The sequence below is a fragment of the Rhinopithecus roxellana genome, chromosome 16, assembly GCF_007565055.1.
Source record: "Rhinopithecus roxellana isolate Shanxi Qingling chromosome 16, ASM756505v1, whole genome shotgun sequence".
NCBI lineage: Eukaryota > Metazoa > Chordata > Mammalia > Primates > Cercopithecidae > Rhinopithecus > Rhinopithecus roxellana.
Genome location: NC_044564.1, coordinates 111534093 through 111543594, shown reverse-complemented (window position 1 = coordinate 111543594; position 9502 = coordinate 111534093). Strand labels below are relative to the sequence as shown.

The following is a 9502-nucleotide window of genomic DNA, read 5'->3' as shown; positions in this document are numbered from 1 at the left end:
GGCTACACCAAATGTCCAAGGGGCGGGGCTGGCCCGAGGCCAAGATTTCCCTGGGTTTTGTCCCATGGCTGGCTTTGGGGCTGGATTTTCACCTGGGGTGTGTGTTGGGGTCTGAGTGGAGATCTTGGGGAGATCTTTGCTACTGGGTTTCTTTAGGGTGTGGCCGCGGGGCACACATCCAGAAACACTGGCCTTGTGAAGCTCCCGAGGGTGTTCTTTGAACTACTGCAAACCCAACCGGCAGGTTTGCTGAAAAGTGGCCACGTTCCAGTCCAAAATGTGTGAGCCAAGAGGGTGCTTAGCATTCCCCAGGCCCAGTCCCAGCTCTGTCAGGAAATGGGAGCCTTCACCGTAGCACTGGGAATTGGATTCTAAACTTTAGGATCAAGCAATGAAAGGACCTGGAATAAGATACCTTCTTGACCTCCCTGAAGGGATCTGAGCAGCTGAGCTTGCCTTTCTCTTTGCTCCCCCAGTCCTCCCTTTACTTCTCAGTCTCCTACTCCCTATCGCTCCTTTCCCTGCCTCCTCCTGCCTGTCTCCTTCTTCCTCCCTTTCTTCTTTCATCCCATTAATCCCCCCTTGTCACTATCACCTCCTTCCTCCAGTCTTTCCCCTTTCGCTGCCCCTTCTTTCCTCCGACCTTTCCTTCTCTTACTGCCCCTGTCTCCCACCTTTCTCCTCCCCCCATTTCTCCCTCTCCCTACCTCCTCCTCCTGTTCATCTTTCTCTTTCCCCCTTGTTTTTCTATTTCCTTCCTCAGTCCCACTCCCCTTTCCACCCTCCTTTTGCCCATCACTTCTCCTTCTCCCTCTCTCCTCCTCCCTGGGTCCTGCCCCACCCAGCTCTGTTTGCTTTTCTCCCGGATCCGGATGGAGGGGTTGCCCTGCCCATGCCCAGCCCTGCCCCACTTCTGGCAGCTTGGGTCTCACTTCATGGCTGAGGGTTCCAGGACTCAGGCCCCTGGGAAAGGGCCCCCACTCAGCATCCACTTCCTGCGAGCCCAGTATGAAGGCTTGAAGAGGCAGCAGAGGACCCAGGCCCACCTCCTGGTGCTTCCGAAAGGTAGGAATGGACAGGTGCTGGGGAAGGAGAGACTGACCATGGGAGGACTGAGTGGCAGAGCCGCAGGGAGGCAGAGCCAGGGCTTTGCCAGCCCTCCCTCCCAGTGGGGAAGAGCAAGGGAGGCGGGCTCAGGGCAGCTCTGCTCAGCTGTCCTACCTGCTAAGGGAGCCAGGGACCTCAGCCAAGCACATGGCTGCCAGCACTGTTCCTGGCCTCTGCTCTGATGTTCTAATCTTGCTAGACTGGTCAGCCTGGTGAGCCAGGCTTGGCCCCCCTGCTAGCTCGGGTACGGTGATAGGAGCTCTGCTTCCTGGCTGGGTCTAACTAAGGCGACTCCTACAGACCAGAGAAATTCACTCTGGAGGTAGAAGACATGGCGTTCCCAACAGCCTGGGAACTGTCTGGGCCAGAGGACGCCTAGGGCTCAGAGACCCATGAGGCATCCCAGGCTCATCCAGCCTCAAACATCAGGCAGGGAGGTGTGATTGGACACAGAAATCCCCTACCCCACTCATGGAGAGAAACCTTCTCCCTTTGGGAACTCAGATTTCATTCCAGGAGGAAGTTAGAGGCACAGGGCTCAGAAACCAAGGGCTTGTCAAATCCCAGCCCTTCCTCCTCTAACAGAGGAACAGGTTGAGGGAGAAGGGAAGATGCCCTGAAAGGTCAAAGCTGGGCTCTGTGGGATTCTGTGGTTATTTGTAGAGTTTAGCAGACTCTTTGGGCTGCCCTTTGCCAGTACAGACTGGGCAAAAATCAGGGGCCAGAGGGACCTCTCTGTCTAGGGCAGGAAGTATGCTGCCTTTTGGGAACAAAAGTGGCACCTCTGAGCTGAAGGAGCCCATCTCCCATTACCTGGGCTGTTGCCAACCAGTGGGATCCTGCCCGTTCCTGGCAGGAGTGAACTGGCACAGCCAGTCACCATCTCTGCAGGGCATAAACTGAAATGTTCCTAAAGCTCTATCCCACCCTGGAGGGTATTTATTCATTCAGTTACTCAACTAACATTTATTAATTTAAATCCCTTCAAAAGGAAACACCATGCTTAATACACCTGCAATTCAGACTCACAAATCTAATTGCTTAGTGGGGATGATCCAAAGACATCTCAAATTCAACACGTCCCCAGAGAATTCACTATCCCCTGTGCTCATCCTTTCTCCTGCTCTTGGTAACTCAGTGCCCCCTTTCCCATCGTTACCAGGTGCTAAATTATGGTTCATGCAAGGAGTGCCCAGGTGTGGTTTTCTCCAAGAAGACTTCCGACCTCCCAGCTAGGTCAGGATCATTCAGGGCACTCTCAGCAGTTTGCAGTTCCACTTTTTTTTTTTTTTTTTTTTTTTTTGAGACAGATTCTCGCTCTGTCACCCAGGCTGGAGTGCAGTGGGGTGCAATCTCGGCTCACTGAAACCTCTGCCTCCCAGGTTCAAGCAATTCTCCCTGGCTCAGCCTCCTGAGTAGCTGGATTACAGGCACCTGCCACCATGCCCAATTAATTTTTGTATTTTTTTTTAGTAGAGATGGGGTTGATGGCCATGTTGGCCAGGCTGGTCTTGAACTCCTGACCTCAGGTGATCCCCCCGCCTCAGCCCTCAAAAGTGCTGGGCGTGAGCCACCATGCTCGGCTGAGTTTCACATTCTTTATCTAACTGTGAGAGGCAGCATACTGTGTAATGGAGTGGTCACGTACTGGGTCTCAGAGCACAGCCTGAGTTTGAGTTCCAGTTCTGCCATTTACTTAATATGCAGCTTTAAACAAGTTATGTAAATTTTCTGGGGCTCAGTTTCCTCACCTGTCAATTGGGAATAACTGTAGTACCTAAATCATAGGGTTATTGCAGGAATCAAATGAATTAATATGTACAAAGCTCATCAAGGCTTTATGCACTGATTGACTGAGGACAAGATCACATATGTCATATGCATCTGAGTAGGAAGGCCATTGGAAACACTGGCACTGAATGTGAAGGAGCAGGTAATTCTCCAGGGAAAAATCAGGGTAAGGTGACAAAAATAAGGTGAAAATGACACTAAAGAGGCAAAAGAGCAACTAATTGTTCCCTATACTTTAGCAACAGATAGATGGTGATATCTTTCCTTGAGAATACAGGAGAAAAAGGTTTTTAATAGAGAGAGATGATCTTGTTTTTGAATATACTGCATTGGAGATAGTTGCCTGTAGACCTTCCATCCAGCCTGGATCTCATTCGGGCTGGAGATCTAGATTTGGGGTCATTCATCTATAGATGGTAGCTGAAACCATGGACATGGATAAAATTGTGGCAAATCCATGTGTAAATTAATAAGAAACTGGGATGAAAGTTAGAGTTCTGGAATACTCAAATATTTAAGGAACAAGAGGAAGAAATGAAGCCAGGGAAGATGGAGAGAGCAGTCAAAATTTGAGGAGAGGGATGTCATTCAGCCATAAAAAGGAAAGAAATTCTGCCATATACTACAACATGGATAAAACTTGAGGACATTATGGTGAGTGAAGTAAGTCAGTCCCAAAAAGACAAATACTGTATAATCTTATTTACATGAGTAAATGGAAGTAGTCATATAGAGAGAGACAGAAAGAAAGCAGAATGGTGGTTGCCAGAGGCTGGGGCACAGGGAAGTGGGGTGTTATTGTTTAATGCTTATAGAGTGTCAGTTAGGGAAGCTGAAGAGTTCTGGAGATTGGGTCCACAATAATGTGAATGTACTGAACACTACTAAACTGTACACTTAAAAATGGTTAAGATGGTACATTTTATGCTCTATGTATTTTACCACAATTAAACATATTTTAAGTGGTAGAAGAAAATCAAGAGCAATTAATGTCATGAAGCCAAGCTGGTAGAGGGATTTTAGAGGACCATGATCCTCAGTGCCTATTGCAGTAGAGAGACCCAGGAAGACAGAGTGAGCATTGAGACTGGGCTCCTGCTAAAGCTAGAAGTCAATGTCTCAAGACATTGAGTTGCATTTAGAAGCTCAGAAATTCTAGGAGCTGATTAATGAAAGGAAGGGCTCCAAAATTAGCTTTCTTCACCCTGTCTTAGCATTATGCGATGGATCCAGGTTCTGGAAATTCAGTTACAAGTAGCAGTGTGCCCTCCCTGATGCAACGTAAGTTCCCAGGGGACCTTGAGCTACTTTCAGGAGTCTGTGGAGCCCCAATTACCCCCCGTGATTGATGTCCAAAAGGAATATGCTTTTGTCACAGTCAGACACTGTGTGACTCGCCTTATGTAGAAAAAGGGATTAGGGTTGGGACTTATATCTGGGCTGGATGTTTTATATTACATTCCATTGAACATTCCTAGCAGCCCTGTAAGGTAGCTCCCTTTTTAAGATCTCCATTTTATAGATGAGGAAATGGAGGCCTAGGGTCTCCTAGTGAGTCAGTGGTGAACTCAGGACCAGACCTCATGTCTGCCTGCCTCTGGATTGATGAGAGCAGCTCCACCAAAGGTCTCAGGCAGTTAGGATGAATTTCGATTCTTCTTTCCTCCCTGAGTCTCCCTACCACTCTCTTCGCTATTCTCTCCACCCACTTCCTCCATCCCCACTGAAGAGAGAAATCAAGGAGGGGCTCAAAATATCCCTTTTCCAATTTGTTATCTCCCAGCAAAGTGAATCAAGGATGAAGAATGAAGAAAGTATCATAGATAACAAGTACATTTCCTTCATCGCCAGTCCCTAACTGACCAAAACCAAAACAAAACAGATAAAAAACATGATACAAAATGTCCCTGTACTCTTCAGGCAATTACCCTAATTATCTTTCTCTTGTACAGTGAAGAGCAGGCACCATCCCAATGTGGAGGGTACTGCCACAGAAGGCTCATGGTGATTCTCAGCAGAGGCTGCTCTGGGGTGGGGTCCCTATGTACCTCCCAGCTGAACTCTCTTTCCTTTCCTCTGAACCTCAGGCTGGGACTGACAGTTAAACAAGCCTGTCCACCTTCAGTCCTTTCCTTCTAAACTCATGATGGGAGAGGATACCAGTTTCTAGGTTCTCTCATTGTGTCTCCCTCCTTCCTTGTTCTCAAATAAGTACATAACATGTTGGATATTTATAAAAGTTTCCTTCGGCTGGGCACAGCGACTCACGCCTGCAATCGAAGCACTTTGGGAGGCCGAGGCAGGTGGATCACAAGATCAGGAGATCGAGACCATCCTGGCTAACACGGTGAAACCCCGTCTCTACTAAAAATACAAAAAAAAAAAAAAAAAAAAAAAAAATTAGCCAGGTGTGGTGGCAGGCACCTGTAGACCCAGCTACTCGGGAGGCTGAGGCAGGAGAATCGTTTGAAGCCGGGAGGCGGAGGGCGGAGGTTGTAGTGAGCCGAGATCGCGCCACTGCACTTCAGCCTGGGCAACAGAGCAAGACTCTGTCTCAAAAATAAAATAAAACAAAAGTGTTTCCTTCATTTCATGCTGGAAAATAATACTAAGGAACTAATGCAGTTACAAAGCCGAAACAAATCTTGAGAGCCTCACACTAGAGTTAATGTTGACAGGACAGTAGTTGTTGGCTGAGATGGCTGCAGCTGGTCTTCTGTTTCTTTTGGATCCCTGGAATTGGAGCTCAGGGGCTTCCTTCTGACTTTATTCTTCCAACATCGTCTCCCCACTCTTGCTCTGCAGATTGTCACCTCCAGGGTCTTCTGTGATAACAGGTGATGGGACAGACAAGTGAACCTAAATGACACCTCTGAGGAGCTCCAGACTGGTCACACACCTGCTTTCTATAAGGCAAATGCCTTTCAGTCATTCCAACCCCTGTCACTGCCACCAAGAGTTAACAATGAACTATCATATTCCACTAGGTGGTTTAAAAAAAAGTCCCCAAGAAAAAAAAGAGACATTGGTCTGCCTCTTCCACCTAAAGCCAGTTCTGAGGAGCAGTAAATGCTGCAGATGTCTTCCCAGAGCAGTGCCTGTGGACTAGAAGGATAATGATTGGTTCTCTAAAAGGTGCTGCTTCAAAACACAACTCCTCCCTCTTCTGCCTTGGGTTGTAAACCCACTATTAGAATCCCAGGACACAGCCCGGTGCAGTGGCTCACGCCTGTAATCCCAACACTTTGGGAGGCTGAAGTGGGCAGATCACTTGAGGCCAGGGGTTCAAAACCAGCCTGGCCAACATGGTGAAAATCATGTCTGTACTAAAAATACAAAAATTTATCAGGCAGGGTGGCGGTTGCCTGTAATCCCAGCTCCTTGGGAGGCTGAGGCAGGAGAATCGCTTGAACCCGGGAGGCGGAGGTTGCACCACTGCACTCCAGCCTGGGCAATGGAGTGAGACTCCATCTCAAAAAAAACGAAGAAAAACAAAACAAAAAAAGAATCCCAGAATACAAAACCCCGTAAGTTACGAATAATGTTTTCCACTGGTGAGCATATGTGAACCCACATGTGTGTGAGTCTATGTGTGCTCTTGTTCCTTGCCTTTCTTTTAGCCCCAGATGCTAGTTCCCTATCTCCTCCCAGAGTTCCCTCCTTCACTTCAGTGTTTGCACCTCTGTTATGCCTGAGATTTTCCATTGCATTGATTGCCACCTGAAAAGTTATTATAAATATGCATTTTTGTCTCTCTACTCAACTAGGACACACCCAGGAAGGTATGGGTTTTGTCTCAGTCTTCATTGCCGTATTCCTAGGACCTGGAATAAATAATGCCTGGCCCATATTAAGTGCTCAATAAATATGTGCTGAATGAATGAATAATTGTGTGTGTGAATACATATGGGTGAGGTGTGAAAGGGCATGTGTGTGAGCATGCAAGTGAGACCCTGTATATGTACACATGTACACACATGCAATGTACAAGGAACCTTCTGGGGATGGCCTTCCTTCAGCTTGAAAGCAATGAGATCCCCTAAGTGAGAGCTGCCCCTGTCCCTTCCAGTGATGACCCTGCTGGTGCTTTGTCTTTTCAGGAGGAAACATGCCTGCTCCTCCGGAATCGATAGTCAATGCTGTTTGGATTAACAAGGAGAGAAGGAGCTCACTGTCCCTGGAAAAGGCAGATTCCAAGGTGGACGGGAGGCTGGAGGAGGCTGCCCAGGGCTGTCTTCAGGCCCCCGAGTCTCCATGGCACACGCACCTGGAGATGCATCATTTGGTTCAAACCTTTCCCCAGGACACCAGTCATCAAGTACATCATAGGGGCAAGCTTGTGGGATCTGACCAAAGGCTTCCTCCTGAAGGAGACACACACTTGTTTGAAGCCAATCAGATGATTCAGCAAGCAACCGGAATCCCAGAGGCTGCCCAGCTTCCATGCCAGGTGGGCAATACCCAAACACAGGCAGTGGAATCTGGCTTAAAATTCAGCACTCAATGTCCTCTTTCCATAAAGAACCCACACAGGTCTGGCAAACCAGCTTACTATCCATTTCCCCGGAGGAAATCTCCCAGGATCTCCCAAGCTGCCCGGAACCTGGGCTTATATGGCTCACCCTGAAGCTTTCTATTCTGCCAGATGTCTTGACCTTGAGGCCACCCGTGGCCTCATGGAAGAACCAATGAGGCAGAGCCACAACTAGGTCTCCAGCTATGAGCAAGAACTGTACTAACCCAATTATAGGAATTGTGGGAGATGAACTTCACAGTGGTAACATGGTTTTACCCTTCAGTAAGAAACTTCCCAGGCCAAATTGCCCACAGTTTAGGATGAAGAGGACTGTCTGGTCAGTGCAGCCCCATTCTGACATTGATATAAGGTCCTGGCTATCCATTCCTTGGAGAGGACCAGTAAGACATCTGCTCCATCCCTGGAACTGGAGAATTTTGAAACACAAACCAGGGACTCTAGCCAATAGAATGCCTTAGCAATGCCCAGGGGTCAATGGGCATGGGCATTCTTGTTTTCAATGTCTTCTGATGATTTCTCACATATTCTGGAGATGACAAGCTCTGAGAATTCAGACACTTCTTCTGGTGGCTGTGTCTGGGGGGCCATCTCACTTAGAAGTCACAACACTCATTGGCAGTGAGCACATCATTTCAGTTTGGGCTTCCCAAAGTATGGTTACCCTGTATGAAGGTCAGATCAATGCTACCTACCATTTCGTGTCTTTAAGGAGTCTTTAGAAAGCGCTGATCATCTGTCACTGCTGAGACATGTACATTCCAATATCATCACAGATTTATCTCCTTCCTTCCTTCTCTCCCTCCCTCCTTCTGTCTCTCCCTCCCTCCATTCGTTCCTTCCTTCCTTCCTTCCTTCCTTCCTTCCTTCCTTCCTTCCTTCCTTCCTTCCTCCCTCCCTCTCTTCCTTCCTGTCTATTTTTCTCTCTGTGTGTAAGTTAATTTCTTATTAAAAACTGCCACTCATTGAAGATATATAATGATGGGATCCTGAACAAAAAGAGTCAAAGAAATTCTCCTGCTTGAAAAATATGCATTTCCTAGAGACTGCCTCCTGTTTAGTCCAACTTAGATCACTCAGATCCTTCCTGGGATCAAATACATATTTTTAAACATAAGACAAAGTGAACCAGGTGTTACTTGGGTGATAGGAAAAAAAGCTTGTCTTTCCTGGTTAATGTTTAGCTTTAGTAATGCTATTTAAACACACCTAAGGTGCCTTTCCCCCATCTCAGGTGCTTTCTCTGTAAAGTTTCACCCCCACCTTTCTTTTCTCCCCATGGCCATCCAGTCTTGCCCATCTATATCCAGAGTTGTTAACTAGCAGTGTCATTACCTGTCAAAAACATGTAGGTGCCTCCTTGAACCACCCAGAAATCCACTCCAATTTGGAGATTGTCATTTCTTTTGTGAATAATTAATACAATTCAGTTGTTTTTAAAATATTCTAATAAAAAAGGACATTTTCTCAAAAAACTTTGTCCTTTGTTTTTGTTTTTAAAGAATTATCCCACAAGTAATGTATCTTTCTGTAGGTTTGTTTTTGTTTCCTGTTTTTGGAGATGGAGTCTCGCTCTGTTGCCCAGGATAGAGTGCAGTGGTGCAATCTCAGCTCACTGCAAACTCAGCCTCTCGGGTTCAAGCCATTCTCTTGCCTCAGCCTCCCGAGTAGCTGGGATTACAGGCATGCACCACTACCCCAGCTAATTTTTTGTATTTTTAGTAGAAACGGGATTTCACCTTGTTGGCCAGGCTGGTCTCGGACTCCTGACCTCCCTCGGGTGATCTGCCTGCCTTGGCCTCCCAAAGTGCTGGGATTACAGGTGTGAGCCACCACACCTGGCCAATAATTACATCTTTTTTTTTTCTCCTGCCTCAGCCTCCCATGTAGCTGCGATTACAGGCATGCGCCACCATACTCGACTAATTTGTATTTTTAGTAGAGATGGAATTTCTCCACGTTGGCCAGGCTGGCCTCGAAATCCCGACCTCGAACTCCTGGCCTCGATCCGCCCTCCTCGGCCTCCCAAAGCGCTGGGATTACAGGATGAGACACCGCGCCCAGCAAAAG

General features: G+C 47.4%; 1 protein-coding gene across 1 annotated transcript; it reads left to right on the top strand.

The window, feature by feature from the left end:
- Positions 1–344: 344 nt before the first annotated feature.
- On the top strand, positions 345–8907 carry C16H9orf152 (chromosome 16 C9orf152 homolog). Its single transcript, XM_010365576.2, has 2 exons — positions 345–1065; positions 6999–8907. Exons 1-2 carry the CDS (start codon positions 873–875, stop codon positions 7523–7525), a joined length of 720 nt encoding a protein of 239 aa, XP_010363878.1. The 5' UTR covers positions 345–872; the 3' UTR covers positions 7526–8907.
- Positions 8908–9502: the final 595 nt, after the last annotated feature.